Source organism: Coffea arabica, chromosome 8c (assembly GCF_036785885.1).
Source record: "Coffea arabica cultivar ET-39 chromosome 8c, Coffea Arabica ET-39 HiFi, whole genome shotgun sequence".
NCBI lineage: Eukaryota > Viridiplantae > Streptophyta > Magnoliopsida > Gentianales > Rubiaceae > Coffea > Coffea arabica.
Genome location: NC_092325.1, coordinates 43,109,243 through 43,131,281, shown reverse-complemented (window position 1 = coordinate 43,131,281; position 22,039 = coordinate 43,109,243). Strand labels below are relative to the sequence as shown.

Below are 22,039 nucleotides of genomic sequence, written 5' to 3'. Positions count from 1 at the left end.
ATCAATAACTTGTGGTGGCTCTCTCCCTCTCTTAACTCATTTCCGCTTAATACTTCCTTTTGACAATAAAGAAATGTCGAGAAGTTTGAATCATTCAGCAATGTTATAACGGGATAATTGTGAGATGTAGAAAAATGGAATATATATCATTCAGCAATGTTATAACGAGATAATAAAAGCTTCAACGCAGTAAAACGGATAATTTATTTAACATCATATCCAACAGCAATTATGTTGGGGTGGCTGATCTGCTCTGTTATGCAGGCACACCAGATTTATCCAATTTCTTGGTAGGAATCGCTAATAATGGTGTGCTTTTCCTCATGACAATCCCGAATTTCTCTGAAAGGTCTGCCTGTTTGCTTTTGGTTGATTTCCAATCATATGAGTGCAAGAGTGAAGCCAGGATGTACATCAGCATTTTCTCTGCTAAAGGAATGCCTGCACATATCCTTCTCCCTGATCCAAATGGAATATACTGAAAATTGTTGCCACTGTAATCCCATTTGCTAGGTGTAGCCAGAATCCTTTCTGGCTTGAACTCTAATGGATTATCCCAGAGCTCAGGATCCCTATGTATTTGCCAGGCGTTTACAAAGACCCTAGTATCCTTCGGTACGGTGAAACCCACAACCGTGCAAGATTGGCTTGGACGCTTTGGGACGAGGAGAGGCAATGCAGGGTGTAAGCGAAAAGTTTCCTTTACTACCGCATCCAAATACCGTAGCTTGGGGAGATGTATCTCTTCAACAGTGTTGTTGATCCCTATAACATCTTCCAATTCTTTCTGGACCTTTTCCATTATCTCTCTGTCGTGCAAAACCTCCGTCATCACCCACTCGGCCATGGTGGCTGTAGTGTCTGTACCACCAACCATAATATCCTGTTCACGAATTAGCTAGAATTAGATCCGGAACAATTTAGCTCTCATAAAATTTTTTAATTTATTCATTGCATTTGTTGAGTAATTTCACGTGCCCCAATTCTAAAAGGAATGAAAATGTGAAACATGGAAACACAGATATATCGACGTCAAAATTGCATTAACAGAAGAATTACCATCACAATGGCTTTTACTTGTGTCAAAGTGATCTTTTCTCCCTCATTTTCCAGCTTCACCAGCTCAAGTAGGATCTGGATGAAGTCTTTTTCCGCCTCATTCCTGATTGGATCCTCCACGTTGTTAGGGACCATCTTGATCCTTTCATCTATGACAGCATCCACAATTTCATCAACTTTTTTTAGAAGAGCCTTCACTTGTTTCTCTATGCCCTGTATGTCAAACCTGGCAAGGATAGGGAAGAAATCAGATATATTTGGTTTCGCAATCGTTCCCACAATTTGTTCAACCGCACCCCTGAACTCGGGTCCAACTTTGCTTTGCTTTTCCGCATCAAGTGTACCTCCCCAAAGCATGCTCATAATAACCTTTACCTCTGTTAGGAAAATCAATTCACCAATGTCTACCACCGTTCCAACCTTTGTGCTAACGTATTCGACTGCCTTCCTTACCTCAGATTTTCTAAGATCATAACAAGCATCAAGGTTGCTTCCACTCAGCATCTCTCGCACGAACATCTTTCTCATATTACGCCAGTTGGAGCCGTAGGGGGACCAAGCAATGTCAAGTCCACCATAAGTTACTGCCGCTGCAGCAATTGGAAGGTCACGATTAGCAAAAACAACGTCTTGGTCTCGCGTTATCTCCCTGATGAGAGGTGGTGAGCTAAGTACAACGCATAGTTTGTTTCCAAGCTGCAGCTTGAAGATTGGACCATATTGATGAGCCAACTCCGCAAACTCAGTGTGCAAGTTGGTGCCGAGAAATGGCAAGTACCCAACAACTGGCAAGCCGCGAGGCCCTGGTGGTAATAAGACCTTTCCCCTCCTGGACTTGATGAACGCCGCTATACACCAGAAAAGGAATATTGTCGCAATTGAGACAGTAAGAGCTGCTTGAACAAGCATGTCTCTTTTGTTGCTGTTTTCAAGCCACCATGCACATTTTGCAAGAATTGTGTGCATAATCATATTGAGAATATCCAAGAGCTGAGTGAAGAAAACGGTGAGTATTCAAGAAGGACCAGATTCTTCTTGGCTATTAGTGTAAAGATGTAGGAGGAAGTAGCTTATTACGTATCTGAATTTTATTAGCCCACCGCTATGTAGAAATGTGGGTATCATTCCAAGATAAGTCAGTCAGGGATATATAGTATGAATGGGTATAGCTGATAATAGCTACAGGCTAGAGTTTGTGCGGATACCATTCCAGGATATTTCGAGGGATAATATGAATGTGCCTGAAATTATCGTTGATGTCAAATCGCCCACAATTTTGAACAACACGCATGACTAACTTAGTAGCTTACGTTGAGAGATTTGAGACCACAGGCAATTCAATTCAACAAGGACAAATACGAGAATCTTATTGCCTCTAATATCTTATCCATCGTTATTACGATTAAAGGTAGTAAACCAGATGCTTTATCAAATTAACTGGAATTGTGATGGGAATTGCTATAGGGATGGATCCCTTCCACATCACATTCAATAAATAGTGTGGTTACTTGAATTGGCTGCTACCCAGTTACAATTAGTTCTGAACAACTTTTGCCTTCTTTTCACTGGGCTCTTACGACACTCGTGTTATGCAAGAAAACATCTACAACGCTCGTATTGTGCAAGAACGTACTTAATCGATAGATATCCTTTAGAGCCATAACAAATTCGTTTCTAACTCAAAATAGAATTTGAGTATCAGTTCTCAGAAAAGCATTACTAATAGTCAACAATGGAGGCATCGCAGACAAGCCAACAATAAGCCTTCAGACAAACTGCGCGCCCTTATCAATGCCCAACCCGGCCATCAATGCCCCAAGCCCCCTGGTCATAAATTTTAGACTTTGCTAGATACGTAGCCTTGTACTTTTTAACTCCAAAAAAAAAAAAAAAAGGAAAAGGAACTGATGGAGGCATCCCTCAAAGATCTTATCTGTAATCATCAGCGGATAAAGGTCCAATGTAAGTCCGGGCTTTTAGTCAATAATTAGGATTGAAAGCCACAGCTAGATATTGACCACTTTCAGAAATTTTGAATGTTAAAAGGTTAGCTCACTTTTTTCCTTTCGTAATTGGATGGGAGTCTCTACAAAAGCAGAGATACGATTGAATGAGATACAACTGTGCCTTGAAATTGTTGGAATTTTAATTGTCAAATTTAGAACATATCAAATTGCTTCTTGGAGAAATTCCACAATTTGTACTCTCAGCTATGGTTGTTGATACACAAACAAATGCACCATCCTATGCTTCTGTGTCTACTCATAACACGCTGGATCAGTCAACCGTGGCGTAGGAATGGCGATCAAGGGTGTCTTCTTCTTCAAAACTATTCCGAACTTTTCAGAAATTTCAAGTTTCTCTCCTGCAGGCAATGTCCAGTTGAAGGAATGCAGAAGTGAAGCAAGGGAGAACAAAACCATCTTCTCTGCCATTGCCATTCCTGCGCAGATTCTTCTGCCGGAGCCAAATGGTAAATAGTTAAAATCATTTCCACTATAATCTCCCTTGCCATTCAAGAATCTTTCTGGTAGAAACTCCAGTGGACTCTGCCAAATGGAGGGATCCCTATGAATTGCCCACACGTTAACAAAAACCTGAGCACCCTTTGGAATTCTGTAATTGGCAACAACACTTGATACACTGGGGCTGTGATTCACCATAAGGGGAAGAACCGGGTGCAGGCGCAGGACTTCTTTCATCACTGCATAGAGGTAAGGCAGTTTCTGAATGTGAAATTCTTCTACTATTGCATTTTTTCCAACTACATTCTCCAATTCTGTCTGTACTTTCTTCATGATTTCAGGTTTATTCATCATCTCTGCCATGGCAAACTCAACCGTACTCGAGGCTGTTTCGGTCCCCCCAACTACCATATCCTGTTATTAGTAAAATAGCAATTAAGCAATACAATTCAAACCATACAAGCATATATTGCTTAGTGGTGAAAATCATTTTTCCTCCTTTTAAGACCATGACACAAGGCTCTTAATCACCAGGCTACCTACTTTTCTCCAGTACAACATAACATAGTCCTTTGAAGCCAGGTTCGAGTATTACCACGACATTGTGAGGTCAAATGAAAAAGGGACGGTAAAACATACCATGAGTAATGCCTTGACATGGTCCATGGTTAGAGGTGTTTTGGCATCACCAGCATCTTTCAGCCGCAATAAAACCTGCAAAAAGTCTTTGCTCTCTGTGTTACCATTGCTGCTACCAATCCCTTTCTGTCCATCAATCCGTGTTCGCTGGTCAATTATCTTGTCAAATATGTTCTCAAGTTTGGAGGTGACTACTTTCATCTGTTTCTTTGCACCCTGCAAATCCAACCAGGCCAACCATGGAAAGAAATCTGATACATTAGGCTTCCCTAGAAGCTTAGTAACCTCTGCAACCACTTGCATGAATTCGGCTCCAATGTTAGTCCTTTCTTTTCCCTGAATAGTACCGCCCCATAGCATATTTGTAATTACGTTGAGAACGTTCAAGAACATCACTTCACCCACGTTAACAGGAGAGTCCTTTCGACTATAAAGGTACTTTATAGTGTTATGGATTTCTTGTCTTCGGTAAGAATAGACAGCATCAAGATTGGCATGGCCAAGCATGTCGCGAACACAAACCTTTCTCAGCATTCTCCACTCAGCGCCATATGGCGTAAAAACTATGTCCCGGCCACCATATTCCATTGCTGTCACTACCACAGGGACATCCCGGTTGGCAAAGGTTACATCCTGGTCTTTGAGCACCTCGCGTGCCATGCCTGGTGAAGCAATCACAACACTGACCTTCCCACCAAGCCTGAGTTTGAAGATAGGACCAAAGGTTTTAGCCAGGTTAGAAAAGTATGAGTGGAGTTCAGGATCAAGAAATGGAAGGTTTCCTACCACAGGCAAACCCCATGGACCTGGTGGCAGTGGTTTTTGACCCCTTGCTATGTTGAAAAGTATCCAGGCGAGCCATGTTGTTATAAACATGAAGACTAGTGTTGGATATCCAAGAAAGTCTCCAACATTATTCAAGAAAGTGCTTAGTTTATGAGGGTACTGGAACATGGTAATCATGGTCTGTAATCAACTGAACTACTCCAAGCAACAAACCTGCTCAGCGTATGGCATATATTATAAGGAAAGACAAGGAATCAGACAAAAGGAAAGGAGAGATTATACGTGCAAGGCAAGAGTCAAGAATGAACAGTTCAGTAGATCATAGAAATGTACAAAGCGGATCTTCTTCTGGTTTACAGTTCAACGATTCTTGCTTCTGAATTCTGATTTGTTAGGACATAAAAAATTATAGCTGGGAAGGACGGGCGGCCGCTAGGCGCTAACAGATTCCTTGTGATAAGACATCTGACTTTGGGCGTGAAAAGTTGACAAATATATCAGACAAGAAATATCTTTGGACATATATGTGAACCCAATGCAGGAATAATTCTTGCAAGGATTTGGTGGAAAATGCGCTCCCTTGCTGTCTGATTCCTCGCCTCTTGATCTTGTGCTCCTAGATTGTACCAATCAAGAAATCCATAGAACATTGAAGATTGATGTGCTTATTATTATTATTATTATTATTTAAGTTACTCAAAGCTTCAATCGCTCTACATCTATTAGACTTGGTGATGATAAATGTAACCTTATCATTTCCGAAGACATTATTTATTTTTAATGTCCATCTCCCTTCACAGTATCTTCTCGAAGTGTGGACTGTAAAGGTCGAGTTGCACTTACCTTGCACTAATACATATGGATAGAGCTATGGTATAATGCAAATGACATCTAATATATACTTACTAAAATGCAGACCATGGCTTTACGATTGGAAAGTAGCATTAAATGGGAATTCAAGAGGGACGCATTGTCAGGAAAGTGTTCATTTAAAACGTCAACTGCAGAAAAATATTCTTCCTTAAAAAACTTTTACACCCAACCTAACAGATCCTTTACTCCGGCCAGCCGATTAGGTACATTCAATTCACAACAATTCCATGGTACATTTCAATATTATGCTGTAAAGTTTGCTGAATTGTTTGAAGTTTTTTAATATCACTTAAGAGGCATACGGGTTAGTCCTCTCCCCTATGCCTCTTTAAGAATTTAGACCTTGCGCACTAACTTCACCTTCTTCAAATTAGAAAGATTTTTTTTTTGGGTTGAAAATGTAAGGTACAAAAAGGTGAAAGAAACTCAGATCTAGTTGCCGGTATTTTTGCCCCATTGTCTTTGACATAGAGCAAAATAGCAATCTTGTGGTAGATTTTCCTTGATTTCAATACTAGGCTTAACTAACCAGCAGAGTGAAATGATACACAGAGGCAGCAATTTTCTTGTTACTCATATAGAAATGCATCAGATAATCGTGGAATTGGTATTGCAACCAAAGGCATTCGCTTCTTCAACACAATTCCAAACTTCTCTTCCAGGTTTAAATGTTCTCCTTCAGGCACCTTCCAGTCAAAGGAATGAACCAGCGAAGCAAGTGAAAACATGAACATCCTCTCAGCCATTGCAGTACCAGCACAAATTCTCCGCCCCGAGCCAAATGGGAAATAATTGAAGTCATTTCCACTGTAATCCCATTTACCATCCAGGAATCTTTCAGGGCGAAACTCCGAAGGGTTCTCCCAAATGGAAGGATCCCTGTGAACCGCCCAAACGTTGATAAAAACACGAGAACCTTTTGGAACTGTATATCCTCCAACAATGCAGGTCTCACTTGGGCAATGAGGGATCAGGAGTGGTAGAACTGGATGCAACCTCAAAACTTCTTTCATCACTGCATACAAGTATGGCAGTTTCTGAATGTCAGACTCTTCTACTATCCTATCTTTGCCCACAACTGTCTCCAGTTCTTGCTGAACATTTTTCAAAATTTCTGGTTTCCTCAGCATCTCAGCCAATGCGAATTCAACCGTGTTAGAAGTTGTGTCAGTTCCACCCACAACCATATCCTGTCAAAATCATGAAACATCACACGCAAAATTATGGGGAATGGCTTCCTGCTTTATGCTATTAGACATTTGGCGTGGAATGTTGTCACCATTATTGAATATTGACATAAATAATACTATGGCATATTGTTCCAGTGTAGTCTTGTCTTTCATGTATGTGTGATTTTTTCGAGATGTGTCACCATAATACTATGGCATACTATGTATGTGTGATACGGATCAAGCTATGATCTTCTTCCAAAATAAAGTGTCGAGAAATGAATTATTGTTACCAGTTTTACTTCTGTAGCAATGAGAAAATCATAGTGGTACCCAACTAGAAAATAAGGGATAATTTCATAAACCTCTCCTAAGGTTTCTGACAGTTTCCACTGTCCTCCCCTGAAATTCTAAAAATATCACTAACCTCCCTTGAAACTAATTTTATTGTAAAAATTTAGCCCAATTCATAAAAGGCAACAACACAAAATAATTTCAGGTGTGAAAAGATTTATTTATATCAAAAGTGCCCCTCAACTATTATTTTAGTTAGGTTAAGTATTTGATCTAACTTCTTAATCTACTTATAATGCCATTACTACACATGGTCAATAAAAATTTTTCATCATCCACAACGAAAAAATAAAAACTTCAAAATTTAACAAAACAAATTTTCCACACCTTAAGATTCTTGCTATCACCACAATTATAAGAAAAACTAGCTCAACTAAAATTTCTTTATATTTGATTCCTTTTATTTATCAAGTACACAAATTAGAAAAAAGGTGCCTAGTATTGGATCCCTTTTTAGATGTCAAATTATATTTTCTTTTTTACATTTCAAATTATGGTTAATTTAGTTTGTACACAGTTTAATTATTTCTCATGTCTAAATCCTTTAATTTATCAATTGCATTACGTCTGATTTCTTTTATTTGTCAAGTATATAAAAATTAAAAAAGATCCACCTAATATTGGCTCTATTTTTAAATGACAAATTAATTAACATTTTTACTATCCAAATTTTGGTTAATGTAGTTAGCAATCATTTAACTCTTTTCCTTCACATATATGTGTAATTATTCTAAATTATAAGGGAAATAAGTCATTTAGCCATTTGTAATGTTGGGTCTTAACTCTTAAATGACTGACGGGGAGGTAAGTGAAATTTTTAAAACTTAGGGGAGGGGAGTGAAATTGTTAGAAACCTCAAGGGAGGTTATTGAAATTATCCCAGAAAATAAAGCGTCAACAAATGAATTATTGTTGCCGGTTTCAATCCACGAGTTGTGACCACTCAAATTTGGCTGCCTTTTTGGAGGATTAAGTCGAAAGTCTTGGTCGGCCTAAGAAAATGACACCTGCCCAAAACTAGGTAACTGCGCTGTTCATACATCTGCAGAATTCAGTTTTTTTTTTTCCTTTTTCCCTAAGAAAGTCTAAGCAATTAACTGAGGCTACAACAACAGATTAATATCAAAATTGAAGGATGAGTGTGAGAAATACGTAGCAATATCCCTTTTTGTGTTGGCAAATTGCTAGCAATTTCATCGGAACTAAGTTGGTGTTGTTGCTATTAACACACTAAATTAGCTAGGCTATAATGGCATATTCTCATCCAGGCCAAAGAATGGGAAAAGATAAACATACCATGAGTAGGGCCTTCACATGAGTCATGGTAAGAGGTGCCTTGGCATCTCCTTCATCTTTCAGTTGCAGAAGAAACTGTAGAAAATCCTTGCTCTCTTTACCATCATCACCAACTGCATTCACCCTTTGATCTATCATCCTCTCAAAGATTTTATCAAATCTTCCTGCTAAAATTCTGGTCTTCTTCTGGACGCCTTGTAGGTCATATCTTGCCAAAGCAGGGTAAAAATCTGATATATTCATCGCACCTAAGCAGCCAGTCATCTCATTGACAACTTGCCTGAATTCTGCTCCAAGGCTAGCCCTCTCGTCTCCCTTGACTGTACCACCCCATAACATGTTAGTTATCACATTAAGAACAGTCAAAAACATCTGCTCACCAACATTAACCGGCTTCCCCGCCTGTCTATACAAGAATTTAATCGTCTGTCGAAGCTCCCTGCGCCTGAGGTCATAAACAGAATCCAAAGTGGCGTTACTCAGCATTTCCCTCACACAAACCTTCCTCAGCATCCGCCATTCGGGGCCGTATGGAGTCCACGCTATGTCTGAGCCACCATAGGCAGCTTCCCTGGCAGCTGCAGGAACGTCACGATTGGCAAACGTTGTATCTTGATCCTTGAGCACCTCCCGCACCAAGGCTGGGGAACTGATCACAATTCCAACCTTTTTACCGAGCCAGAGTGTCAAGATTGGGCCATAAGTCTTAGACAGGTCTGTGAAGTATGTATGAAGCTCAGGATCAAGAGACAGGAGGTTCCCCACGAGGGGCAAAGTTTTAGGACCTGGTGGCAATGGTGGTTGACCCTTATTTGGTTTCCAGATAAACATCAAGATAAACCATAATAAGGCAAGCCCGCCAAGGGCGCAAGAGAGAAGCACAAGATTCTGATCATTAACAGAGTTGCTGCCATCAGAGGCGTTGAGAAAAATCTGAAACATCATGGTTTGGAGGTTGAGGACTCTTTCTTCAGGCGATGAGACAAGGGAGGGAGGCGTTTGCTGCTCAAATATGAAAAGCAGTTTCTGCCTTGCTCGTTGCTCTCACATATATTTGTCAACGCGTCGGGCACGGCGGTAATTGAACATTCCGAACCTAGACAGTTTCAGTGTAGATGTTTTGGATTCGACCCATGTATCCGACCCGACGGGTCTTACACTTAATCTTCTGGATCCAGATCCAACGGTTCGAATTGAATATGGGTCAAATCTTGTGATAAGTATATATATTATAATTATTAATTTATTGTATAATAAGTATATATATTATTATAACAATAATGAGTATTATTGTATTAATAATTATATATATTTTATAACTATTAATTTATTTAAACAGGTTCGAATTTGGATTCGGGTTCAGAGAGCGAGCACAAGTGAGGAGTCAAGTCCTCCCACTTACACTAAAAAAAAAAAAAGCAAACCAAATATCTTTAGGTTCTTTCTATTTGGAACCCTACTAAGACCACATTGACAAGCAAACCAATAAAAAAAAAAGAAAAAAAGAAAAGGTGAATTTACTATTAATATTTGAACTTGACCACACACCCCCTAGAATTACAACGTTGTCCGGAAGAATTTACACTCCCGAGAAAAAATTAATACCGAACCCATTTCTTACCGTGTGCCTTCAAGCACCAAATAGATGAATCAATATCTTTATGTTTATACACCAAATAGATGAATCCATATTTTTTTTTTGACAAAAAAAATATCTTTCCGTTTATACACCAAAAACAAAAAGCATTTTCCCACATACATACAAAAACACAAGGCTGCGACTCCCACAATTGGCCACGTGGCGGGGTTCTGGGCCGGAAGGAACTGTGCACAATGTTTTTGTCCCAATAATGAACATATCTTTATGTTTATATATATTTGCAGAGTTTTTTTTTTTTTCCCCAAACGATAAGAGATATTTGCAGAGTTAAGCAGCACAAAATTCACGTAATCTTGAGTTGTCCACATATAGGCTATAGCTGGATGGTTCAACGCATCATATTGATTTAGATTCCACTCATCTACTCTCTTATGCCGGTCCCAGTTCTTTCAATAACAAATCATTGAATACTGGAATCCGCCGGTCTTTTTGCCAATAGGATACAAAATCTCTTCTTCCTTTTCTTTTTTTTTTTTTTTTTCCTTTTTGTGTTTAGAAAGAGGAAGGATGAAGAGGGAAATGAAGAATAGGGGAGTGGGAATCCAAGAATTAATCTATGGGGATGAGTAAAATAGGGAAGATGGACACCCCATATATAACAGCAGATATACATGTATATATATATAAGATACAAGGAGCAAAACAGTACACGTGAACGACTGGAAGAGTTCGGCAGGTGGTTCACGGATCAATTGACTTGATAACATGATCACAAATGAAAAACTGAAGCTCACTCCTGATATAACAATGCAGTAATATTGTTTAAGAGATCATTGTCTCGTTTTCTTTTCCTTTTTCCCCCTTCTTCTTAGCTAGAATTAAGAGATCATGGTTGATTATTTATATGTTTCAAAGAAAAAATCGTTCAAAACGCCCTTCACATTTTGTAAAATGACTTTTTTTTGTCCCTCACTTTTAAAAGTGTAATTTTACGTTCCTTACGAATTCACATTAATCAAATTTGATCTCTACCTAGGTTTCCTACTAGTTTTTAGTTGGAATCTATCATGTGCCTTGCACTTATTTTTTAAGAACAAATTTGTCAAATCAAATTTTACATAATTTTGATTTATAATTCCACACATTTCACAAAATGAATTTTTTCATCATACACATTTTTCAAAATAAATTTTTTCATCCTTCATTGATCATGTGTGTGAATAATTTTTTTTTAAATCCATGCATATATTTATTTGATTTTAACTGAACAATACAAATAACGTGTAATATATTTCTATTTGATTTCATCAGATATATTACACGCTATTCGTATTGTTCAGGTGAAATCAAATAGATATATACATGAGTTTAAGAAAAATTGTTAGTTTTTAACTCATATTCATTTCATTTTACTTGAAAATTGAAAATAAAGGAGATATTTAATTCTAAATATTATCGAATGTATATATCGAATTAAATTTGGACAGAAAAAAAACAAAGGAAAAGTATAACAAAAAAAATAAGTGATTGTCACTTTTAAATTTTAGTACAATCGCAAGGCAAGTAATTTAACTGTTGGTTTTAAAAATGGCGAGTTAAAACTTTATATTTATATTGCAATTTGTTAGTACGACTATAGAATTTGAGTTAAGACCCATTAATTAAATGATTTATTATACAACTTAATAAATAAATTATTATCAAAAGAGATAGGCTACAAATATTGAATAAGTTCACATGGTGAAACCATATAAATATATACATGAATTTAAAACAAAATTGTTAATTTTAAATTCTTGTATATATTTATTGAATAACATGTGTACAACTATGATTAGTCTGTTTAGGTGAAATTAAATAGAGATATATTACATGCTATTCGTACTATTCAAGTGAAATCAAATAGATATATACATGGGTTTAAAGAAAAAAAATTGTTCGTACACATGATCAATGAGGGATGAACAAATTTATTTTGAAAATTGTGAAGGATGAATAAATTCATTTTGTGAAATATGAGGGACAAAACAATTCATTTTGTAAAATGTTAAGGACAAAAAATTTATGTTGTGAAATGTGAGGAACTATGAATCGAATTATGTAAAATTTGATTTGACAATTTTACCATTAAAAAATGATCAAGTGCAAAGCACGTGATAAATTGTAACAAAACTAGTCGGAAACTTAGGTAAGGACCAAATTTGATGAATGTGAATTTGTAAGGGATGTAAAATTATACTTTTAAAAATAAGGGACAAAAAAAGTCATTTTGCAAAATGTGAGGGACGTTTTGAACGATTTTCCTTGTTTCAAATAAAAATGTAAACTTTGTGACTTAAAAAACACAAAGAATTAGACATTGTTGAGACCATGAATAAGCAGAAACCAGACAAGCCAAACAGATTCAGAAATTGCACAAATGACAAAAAATAGTTTTCTAGTGTTTGTATACAGTAAAAGAATAAGAACATGTTGCTGGCATTAGCAGCGAATGAAACACCAAGAAACGAGAGTAATGCTATAACTTTATTTATTTTTTCTTTTTAATACTTTAACTGCCTAGGATATCAGATTGCATCATTATGCTATGGCTAGAATCTGACCATAATTACTGAAAGATCAAGCACAATTTAGATTCCCATGCCTGCTTAAAATATTGAAAGCGGTTTTTGAGGCACACCAGTTTGTCAACTGTTTTTTAGCAGGTAGGGCTGTACTACAGTTACATTTTTCGACAGCTAAAAGAAGTTTCACCTAGTTTGGATCATTTTAAAGGCCTGCATTCTTCATTTGCACATCCACCAATCACCGTGTGAAGAAAATACTTTTTCAGTACAATACAAAGCTAGTGAAGCCACTATGAGATTGGTTAACTAAAACTTCCTTCAGAAAAAGTCAAACCTTTTCTTTTGTCAATGCTTTTACTCAATGGAACTTGACATCAACGACAACAGGTTGGCTTTGGCTTTGCACTTACCTAAGCGTGGTTTAGTACCAAGGACCTACTTTCCTCCAAAACTTTTAGAGGTAAGACCAATATTAAGCAGTCTAAGAAAGTAAATTTTCAAGAACAACTTCTTAAATATCAATCTGTCCTTTGTCTGTCATGAAACCTTGAAGAGATACACAAAGTTGTGACTTTCTTCAACATGCTCTAAAGTTATCTTACACTATCATATCGTCACAGCTCTTACCTAAAATATCATCACATGAAACTAGAACATTCAATTTTAATCAGAAGATCAGTATAAATATAAGCTACCAATACATTACCTGATACATCTGCACTTCTAGGAATAAACATTAGCTAGAAAACTCAATGGCAGACTCATCTTGAACCTACTCATCATCATTTGCAATATTAGCTACAAACATATTTTATCACTAGTATGAATAACAGGAAATATACAAAATTTTTCAATTTAAATTTTCATAATTGGCAAAAGAATTACCTCTACTCTCAGGGTGAAGATAATCCAACCATGCATCGTCAAAAAGAGGGGAGCAAGCTTCAGATTCTGTAGGCCACTCAGAACTGACATCTACCTCATTAAAATTGATTGGCCTATTCTTGCCGTCTCTGCTTCTAGAAATTGCCTGCAACCAGAGATTGCAGTGTACAAAAACTAAATCACTGGATTTGTCAAGCTCTGCTCTAAAACGTCTGTTATTATGCATGTTCTCAAAAGTACTCCAGTTCCATCTACACCAGTGGGAGCTACACGGTTGACTTAAAATTTGGATAGCAGCTCTCTGCAGTGTAGGAATTTCATAACCATATCCAGCCCACCAATCACCTAGAGATTCAAAAATGGATCAATTTGTGATGATTTCATCAAGGAACAAATAGGCTCAAAAGACATCTCAAGATAGAAAAATTACAAAGGAGATATGTAAGGAGCTTTCCAGCCAATAGCATAGGGGAACTTTAAAGGACATCTCTTTTGTCTCAGCATAATGTAGACAAGTTCAACTTAGTTTTGCTTTACTCTTTTTTCTAATTTTCCTTTCCTTTCCCCTTTAACCACCAAGTTCTCCATCTTAGAATAATATCTTATTTGACTTCTTTTTTCTCAGGTCTTTCCATGGTAGATCAACTTTTTGTGGACTTGACACCTCATGATTGTGGTGCATGCAAATTCTGTTCTCCTATTGTATTCAGGTTTTCTTCCTATCATCAAAGGATAAAATAGCACATGAGATAAGTCTGCTTGCAGAGTAGCTTCTGGAATATATCATTAGATAAATTCAGTGCACTTAGAAAATGATACCTGGAGCATTCAATGTCCGGCCCTTTAAAGCAAATTCAGTCCCCAAAGCACCTTGAGCATTTACATATATAGGGTGTTCTTTAGTGATTTCAATCTTGTCCCTTTCCTCTGTAGCCATCTTTATCATGGCTTCTTGAAAACCATTCCTCACCCTTGAGTCAATCCTAAAGGTAGGGCTGTAGAATACAGAAGGATTAAGGAATGCAGCTGCTGCATGAAGTGGGGAATGAAGTTGCATGTACCATCTTCTGTCGATTATTTCCCACATTGGCACGTATTTTTCCTCCAAACTTCTATAGTATGTCTTAATACTAATTTTAGCCCTCTCCATTGCTGCATATATGTAGCCCATGGCAGGCATGTCCCCATCTACAATTCTCAAGATCTTAACTAGTGGTTCAGATACTGCAACAGCTTCATGGGCAGCCTTCCAGAATCTCTCTAGGTGCAACAGTGAAATGACAGCTTGAGCTTCAGACTGCCTGCTGTCTAAGGATGATAACCACTCTGTATGAGAGAACATGTGCTTCAAATTATCCTCTTGAATCACAAGGGACCTCAAAGAGAGGAAATGAGCTACAACTCCTGAAAATTTTGGCCTAATTAGTTCCGCTCCAGAAGTAAACTTTTTTATCATAGCAAGAATCGAGTCATTACTGTATATGTATTTTGTGATGGTATTTGCTTCTTCCAAGACTCTGTTCACCCAATCTTGCTTATTAAAATCTTCCAACATCTTGTTTATACAATGTGAAGCACATGGAGACCAGAACAATGAAGGATATTTTTCCATGAGAAGCCTGCCTGCATAGATATAACTAACAGTGCTTTCTGTTATCACTTGAACAACATTCTCGACACCAACTTCCAGAACTACAGATTCAAGAAGATCAAACAAATAATGAGGATCATCTGCATGGCCAGATATATCAATGGACCTAAGAAATAATGTTCCTCTGGGACATGTAACAGAAAAAGCTACAAGCGTTTTGCTCCTACCATCAGACCAGCAATCGCACAAGAGTGTACAACCCATTTCTTTCCACTCATTTTTTAGTTTGTTGTAAGTCACGTTTATATCAGCCTTTACTTTATCCAAGAGGCTACACCTTAACCTATCATAACTTGGTGCTTTGTAGCCCACCCCACATTCCGCTATAGCATCCACCATTTCCTGGTAATATGTTGATTTGGCAGCACTAAAGGGAATGGAATTCTGAAAGAAGAAGGCAGCAATTTTTATATCAGCATAGTCATGCTTTTGGTTTTGAGCATTATCAATTGTTTGTTGTCCACTTGGAGAAGAGCGTGGGAATAACAAAGAAGGGCTAGTGTTATCATTGTGTCCACTTGATCCATGGTTGGGATGGACACCACCACTAGCTGAAGAGCTATGCTGCTGACCATTGGCAACTTGATCCACCTTCTGTTTCTTAGTAGTCTTCTGTTTCTTGGGTGTGCTGAGTATAGTTTGTATATGGTCCCGAACATGGGTTGGTACTTCACTGCATGGAACTATATCCTTGTTCTTTATCTGTGCCAAATGAAACTTCATCCGGTAAACTCCTCCGCTGAACTCCCTCTGACAGTAATTACACCTAACCTTTTGCCTAGTTGCATCAACTAGAACACAATGTTCCCAACAGGCATCTCTCCCACGAACCATTATGTTTAATTTAAGTAGTAAATTATGCAAGATTCTGTTGTTTTGCCCTGTCAACAAACCATCTTGATTCAGACGTCATTTGTAAGTCTAGCTACTCAATTTCGGATACAACTTGCCAATGCAACAAAACACTATTTGCTAGTAATAAGCATCACATTCCTGGGTATGCATCCTAAAAGCTGGAGCATCATCCTAATTGAGATGCAATCAAATGCATCCTGACCAAAAAAAAAAAAAAAAAAAAAAGCCAAAAACGCTATATATAACAGAGGGACTAGGTTGACTAATAATCACATTGTCCTACTCACAAAAGGACTCATGGCATTCAAACAATTTACCTTAACATGCAGGCAGGGTATAGGCAAGAAAAGAAGTATAGTCCAGCAGGATCACTTTTGCCCATAAATTTACCAATTGAACTCTAAGAAACCAGGCCAAATGCAGTAAATAAATAGGAAAAATAACACAATAATCAATTTAAGCAGGAATGCCATTAAAGAGAACAGTTGTGCTCTTTTTAATGTCCAAATAATTTATTGCAAGAAAGCATATTTGTCAAAGAACTTCGTATAGCTTAATTTGCATTTCAACAACGTTTTCAGGAGCTCAGTCTTAGATAAGTCTTTGAAGGGGAAAACAAACAAAAGTAAGATACAGAGAGAGGAACTAAGCACCTACTTGAAAAGGGTTGAGAAGAAGGTGCCGGGTGAACGTTGACGGTGGTCGGAGAGGAATTGACGTATGGTTAGCCGAGGAAATGAAAGACAACGGCGATGAGTTTGTTATCCTCGCCAAGCCGATTAAATGAGGGCGTCGCGAGGAGTTCTATTCCCGTACAGATCGGCTATTTTCCTTATCACGTGCTGCATGCGTGCGCGGTGAATTTTATTCTTTTTTCTTGCTCTACAAAGATTTGCAGATGCTGGTGGAGGTTTCTTTTTTTTATTCTTTTTCCTTGCCATACACCTCTATTATTTTTAATTTTTTTTCTTTTAGCATGATCCTTTCTCAATTTTCTAATTTATTTTAGTTTTAAATAAAAAGATATATTTTTCCTACTTTTTTTTTTTTACTGACACAGTGGGTATCCGGGATTCAACGGAGTAATAATCCGGCCCCGACTAATCTCACTGCGCTTGTACCCCCGCCTCCAAGAGACACAAGACGCTAACAGGAGTCGAACCGCGACCACTCGATGCCAGGACCTAAAGAGGCTTCCCCAGCACCAGCCAAGCCAACCCAGGACGCAGATATATTTTTCTTACTTGCTTAGGATTACTTGTCGTTGCCTTTTTCGCTTGCCTTTTAAGTTTATCTTTGCCTTTGGAGTGCTAGGAGAAGAATTCATAGATTCCCTTTTTCCTCCGAGCATGAAGCATAAGAATACATCATGATTTTACTCCGTACTAGTGCAAAGCTGTAAATTGTGACCATTGCAAGATTCAACCAAGTCGTGCTGCTTCATTCCCTGCTATTGCATACCCCATCTACTCCAACCTCTTCAAAGGCAAAGGCAAAGGCAAAGGCATACAAAGGAGGATTGATAAACATCGGAAAAAGAAAACGTAATACAACAGCACATGCCACTGCCATGCACGAACTCAAAATAGAAATAAGCAGTCGAATGAGCTCTCAATCAAACAAATGTTGGTTCAGAGGGAGGAAATGCAGCTAGCCATTATGGCAAGCATTAGTTAGTACAACAAGATATTAGCTACAATCGTCTTCTCAATGTCAGTTGAGGCAGATCGCGAACTGAGTAGGGAGAAAAGTGCATCAAAGGCCTAATGAGCAAAATGATATATCGAGAGAGCCCAGAGCAGCACAATGGCAGGCATTCCATCCCAAACATGGGGCAAGAGTAAGAGGTATGCTTTATTTGCACCACAAAATCTCAGATTCGAGAAAACTGCAATTAGTTTGTAATCAAGTGTATTAACTCTTCTTTCACATGGACTATTTATCCTCTGAGCTGACTAACCGCCTAATTTTACGCACACAATCAGCATAATCATTGACCAAAAATTGACATCTTAGAGAGTCCCGAGTGTTCTCCTTGTAACACTTCAGGCAGGCCTCATACTTCTCTAAACAGGGCACGGGCTTCTGCTGTGGAAGCTTGAACTCTTTAGCATGGAGATCCTTAGCTCTTTCAGTGACTTCCTGCAGCATGTCGGCCTCCTGCTTTTGCAGCTTCTCCACAACATTTTCACTGTCTTTCAGGACAGACTGAATTGCTTCTAACTCTGCATTAGCAGGTTGCACAGGAGGAGGCGGCAAGTATAGAGGAGGCTGAAGCGGCCATCCAGCTGCAGGTGGCACTTTAAGGATCTTAGAATCATCAGAGACCAGCTTTTGCTTAGAAGGGGATTGCTGAGGAGTTTTAGCATCCTGTGGCAGCTTTGGCTTTGCTTTCCTAGTTTTCCTTTTCCGCTTTCCACTATCATCAGCTAGCTGGTCAACTAAATTGGTACTAATCTGAATTGTAAAGGATGATTCCCCCATGATGCCAGAAGTTCAACAATTACCTGAAACATAGATTTAAGATCAAGCTAAGGTGTCAAATAAGCATCAACCACAAATTGACTCTTTAAAACCAAACAATATTCATCTTTAAAAAATTTCAGCAGGAATGCAGCCAAAAGGCTAATTAGCTATGACTGCAAAAAAAGGCCAAATACACCTAAGGTTAATTGACTGATGACAAAGAATTTTATAAGCTCACATGAGTCCCCATCATATATCAAACTCCCCCCTCCCCACTGCAAGAGGAAGAGGTGAAAGGCTTTTTCTTTATCAAGTCCAAAAGAGAACTTCTCAACTACAGTCAAGTCCAAAGAAAGAAAGTAATTAAAAATGAAACAAAAACAGAAACAGAAAATTTTAAAAGTTCCTAGCAGGCAGGTGTTTCAAGAAGGAATTACAAAAAAGAGGGAACATAAGCAAGGCCAGCAGATTAATCCAAACTAAATGCAATATAAAAGCAATAAATATTTGAAACACCAGAAAAAACTGCATATATGCATTAATCCTGCTAGAATGTTGTAGAAAATAGAATCTGACAAGGCAAAATAGCATCCTACATGCACAAGACAATAGTCATTTCAGTGATATACAAACATTGGTGGACACAATGCCTTCTGTCATGATATACAAACTACAAAACTGGAAAAATTACCAGTACAAGTGCTGCAAAACTACACAACTTCACAAAAATATAGCTTGCAACAACTTATACAACATACTTGTGCTTAATGGTCCAGGATATTCTGAACTTATTCACATTCACAGAGTCAACATGTACAACATCATATACACCAAAATAGTAAAACACTATTTATATTTTCAATAGGATTCTTTTTTTTTTTTTTTTGTTTGAGTAATCAAGAATATTTGAGGAAATGGCCCAGGAACAATCAGCAAGTCCAGTAGACATAACTATAGAACGAGACCTACCAAGCAGCTGAAAAAGAAAAAAATCAACGCCAAACATGGGCAATATTAGCCATCAAAGAATACAGTTGTCAGAGGTATATGCATATTTTTGCAATTCGCAAAAACAACAGTTCCCTATCAAAAGCATTGCAAAAAAGTAATAACAAACATGTTTTGGCAGTCCTGTTGCCAGGAATTTTAACCATTTATACATGATATATATCAGCAATATATTAGCAAATTTGAGGCCCAATTATTTCCATTTGCAGCAGCTTCAAAAACTATTCATATGTTATCAAATAATGGCAGTTTTTCTTTGCAGCATGCAAACACTTATTGCAATTTCTTCCTTCTAAGGTTTTGTAGATTGTCCATTTTGACGACAAAGCTCTTCCCCCTCCCAATCTCAGACTCAGCTCTGTAAGATAATTACAGAATTGCTTTAATATATTAAACCACATCTGCCACCATCTAAAGCCATTCCTAAGCAGATTTTCCTAATTCTTCCGCTATTTCAAAAGAAACATGATCCACTCTCCAGTAGTTAAGTTTACACTGTTACATAGTGGAGAAAATCTGGCATATTGAATTTCGTGTAAATGTCATTTTAATTACATAAGCTATTTCGAAGAAGCCTCAAAGGAAAGAAAGAGGACGATTAGGGTTATTACTACACTTTTAAATGTGTAGTATTATTACTACACTTTTATTACTACACTTTTTAAGAGATTGGGGTTACAAACAAAAGGGATCACTATGATTAAATGTATCTCCCTAAGAAAATGGTTTAACAGCAAAAGAATTTCTCACTTAACAAATGCTATAAGCAATGCACTACCAGTCCACTTCTTTTAATAGTCTTTAACATTCTTATAAGACAGCACCACCCCCCAAAGGGAAACATTGGGGCATGTGAGGATTAACAATGAGTTGAAAACAATATACAGGAGTTTAAATCTCTTCACAATTTCACATAAACAGAGATAAGCACGAGATAAACGGAGAAGATTGTTCACATTCACAAGCTGGTCACAGTAGATTGATAACAATACCAGTCATTTACTAAGGACCTCATAAGCCCAAATGAAATTGACAAACGACATATATAACAATGCATCTAACTTTTATCTGTAACATCATTAGTTCCTTATCACATTCTCATTCAAAGAGCGAACTGAAGCTTTACTCAACAATTAATTCTAAAAGAAATAAATATTCGAGCCTAATCCCTTGCGATAAACTACTGCAAGTAACCAAACACACCACACTGACAGCTACTAAAAGTGATGATAGACACTCCAAACTCCAAAAGCCTGATAGCAAGAGTTCCCATAACGTCCCAGAAACATCTAAAGTATAGGCAAACTGATACATTCAGAACTTCAGTTATCCTTCTCTTTCATTCAGGAATTACGTTAATCCCAGGTCAAGTTCACTTAATTAATAGCAGTAGAAAATATGTACAATAATTTGAATTAAAACAAAAAAAAAATGTTGCAACCTCAACCTTCAACCAAGGCAGCCTATTAAAAGCAAAAAAAATCAAATGATAAAAAAAAAAAAACGTGAATGCAATTTCATCGCCGTCCACCCATCCTTTTCCGATGGGAATCACAAATTAATCGATAAAACAAAATGAACAATGCGAGGAGCAATTTAACAATCTCATAGGCGGAAAATGGTTGTAAATTCTATGACAATCGTAGGATTCAACTTGTTTTCCTATACCGATTAAAACGTAATACAAGTGCAGCAAAACACGAATTCGATCATATACAGATAAATGGCCTACAAACAGCTAATTGCACGATCAATTAGAATTTTACCTCGGATTCCAACGCCCAAGTCCTTCGATTAGTACGACTCTAGAAACTCGATTTCGCTTCCCTGCCGAAGATCACGCCGACGTAGAGGGCGATTGGATCGAGAGCTGAGGCTGTCGAGTGTGAAGTTTAGGGCTCAGGGGCAGAAATGGTAGAAAGAAACCATCGGTCTCACGGGTCGGTTCAGTAATCGCTGACGGTAAAAAGAAAATGGTTAAAATGGATTATTACTATTGTCGTGGGCAAATTTTAGATTGTTCCTAATAAGGAGGAGTATTTCTTTTGTGAAGCCGCCTAGTTCCGGACCAGTTTTGAAACTTTAAGATAGAATTATACCCTTCCGTCGCATTTTAATAGTTCTGATTTTTTTTCACATAGTTTAAAAAAAATAATTAATTTTATTGAAACAATCAATTTAGGTAACTATTTTCCTAAAATAACCTCACATTAATTAGAGTACAACTTTATGAAAACTTGAATTGATAGTAAAAAAAGATCAACTCTCATTAAATGGGGTAAGTTTATAGTAACAACAACTTACATTGAATAAGGGTATTTTAGAAAAATTAAAATGCAACTACATTCTTCAATTGGAAAGTGGAC

At 37.5% G+C, this 22,039-nt stretch overlaps 5 protein-coding genes across 9 annotated transcripts; all 5 read right to left on the bottom strand.

Moving 5' to 3' along the window:
• Window positions 1-125: 125 nt before the first annotated feature.
• Window positions 126-2,324, bottom strand: LOC140013881 (geraniol 8-hydroxylase-like). The gene is made up of 2 exons (XM_072064102.1): window positions 1,060-2,324; window positions 126-883 (listed from the first exon to the last, which is right to left on the bottom strand). Exons 1-2 carry the CDS (start codon window positions 2,029-2,031, stop codon window positions 257-259), a joined length of 1,599 nt encoding a protein of 532 aa, XP_071920203.1. The 5' UTR covers window positions 2,032-2,324; the 3' UTR covers window positions 126-256.
• Window positions 2,325-3,170: 846 nt separating this feature from the next.
• Window positions 3,171-5,499, bottom strand: LOC113703704 (flavonoid 3'-monooxygenase CYP75B137). The gene is made up of 2 exons (XM_027225155.2): window positions 4,164-5,499; window positions 3,171-3,938 (listed from the first exon to the last, which is right to left on the bottom strand). The coding sequence occupies exons 1-2, from the start codon at window positions 5,124-5,126 to the stop codon at window positions 3,318-3,320; spliced, it is 1,584 nt and encodes a 527-aa protein (XP_027080956.2). The 5' UTR covers window positions 5,127-5,499; the 3' UTR covers window positions 3,171-3,317.
• A 666-nt stretch (window positions 5,500-6,165) lies between these two features.
• On the bottom strand, window positions 6,166-9,735 carry LOC140013882 (flavonoid 3'-monooxygenase CYP75B137-like). Its single transcript, XM_072064104.1, has 2 exons — window positions 8,642-9,735; window positions 6,166-7,012 (listed from the first exon to the last, which is right to left on the bottom strand). The coding sequence occupies exons 1-2, from the start codon at window positions 9,584-9,586 to the stop codon at window positions 6,392-6,394; spliced, it is 1,566 nt and encodes a 521-aa protein (XP_071920205.1). The 5' UTR covers window positions 9,587-9,735; the 3' UTR covers window positions 6,166-6,391.
• A 3,716-nt stretch (window positions 9,736-13,451) lies between these two features.
• Window positions 13,452-17,047, bottom strand: LOC140013879 (uncharacterized). 5 transcript variants are annotated; one of them, XM_072064099.1, is made up of 4 exons: window positions 16,857-17,045; window positions 14,513-16,225; window positions 13,694-14,038; window positions 13,452-13,606 (listed from the first exon to the last, which is right to left on the bottom strand). In XM_072064099.1, exons 2-4 carry the CDS (start codon window positions 16,176-16,178, stop codon window positions 13,581-13,583), a joined length of 2,037 nt encoding a protein of 678 aa, XP_071920200.1. In that variant the 5' UTR covers window positions 16,179-16,225; window positions 16,857-17,045; the 3' UTR covers window positions 13,452-13,580. The 5 variants fall into 5 exon arrangements, 4 of the variants coding, with proteins under 4 accessions (XP_071920200.1, XP_071920201.1, XP_071920202.1 ...); XM_072064100.1 differs by having other exon boundaries at window positions 13,452-13,580; XM_072064101.1 differs by having other exon boundaries at window positions 13,452-14,038; window positions 14,513-15,097; window positions 15,170-16,225.
• Window positions 17,048-17,744: 697 nt separating this feature from the next.
• On the bottom strand, window positions 17,745-21,680 carry LOC113702870 (uncharacterized). The gene is made up of 2 exons (XM_027224028.2): window positions 21,440-21,680; window positions 17,745-18,706 (listed from the first exon to the last, which is right to left on the bottom strand). Exon 2 carries the CDS (start codon window positions 18,681-18,683, stop codon window positions 18,135-18,137), a length of 549 nt encoding a protein of 182 aa, XP_027079829.1. The 5' UTR covers window positions 18,684-18,706; window positions 21,440-21,680; the 3' UTR covers window positions 17,745-18,134.
• Window positions 21,681-22,039: the final 359 nt, after the last annotated feature.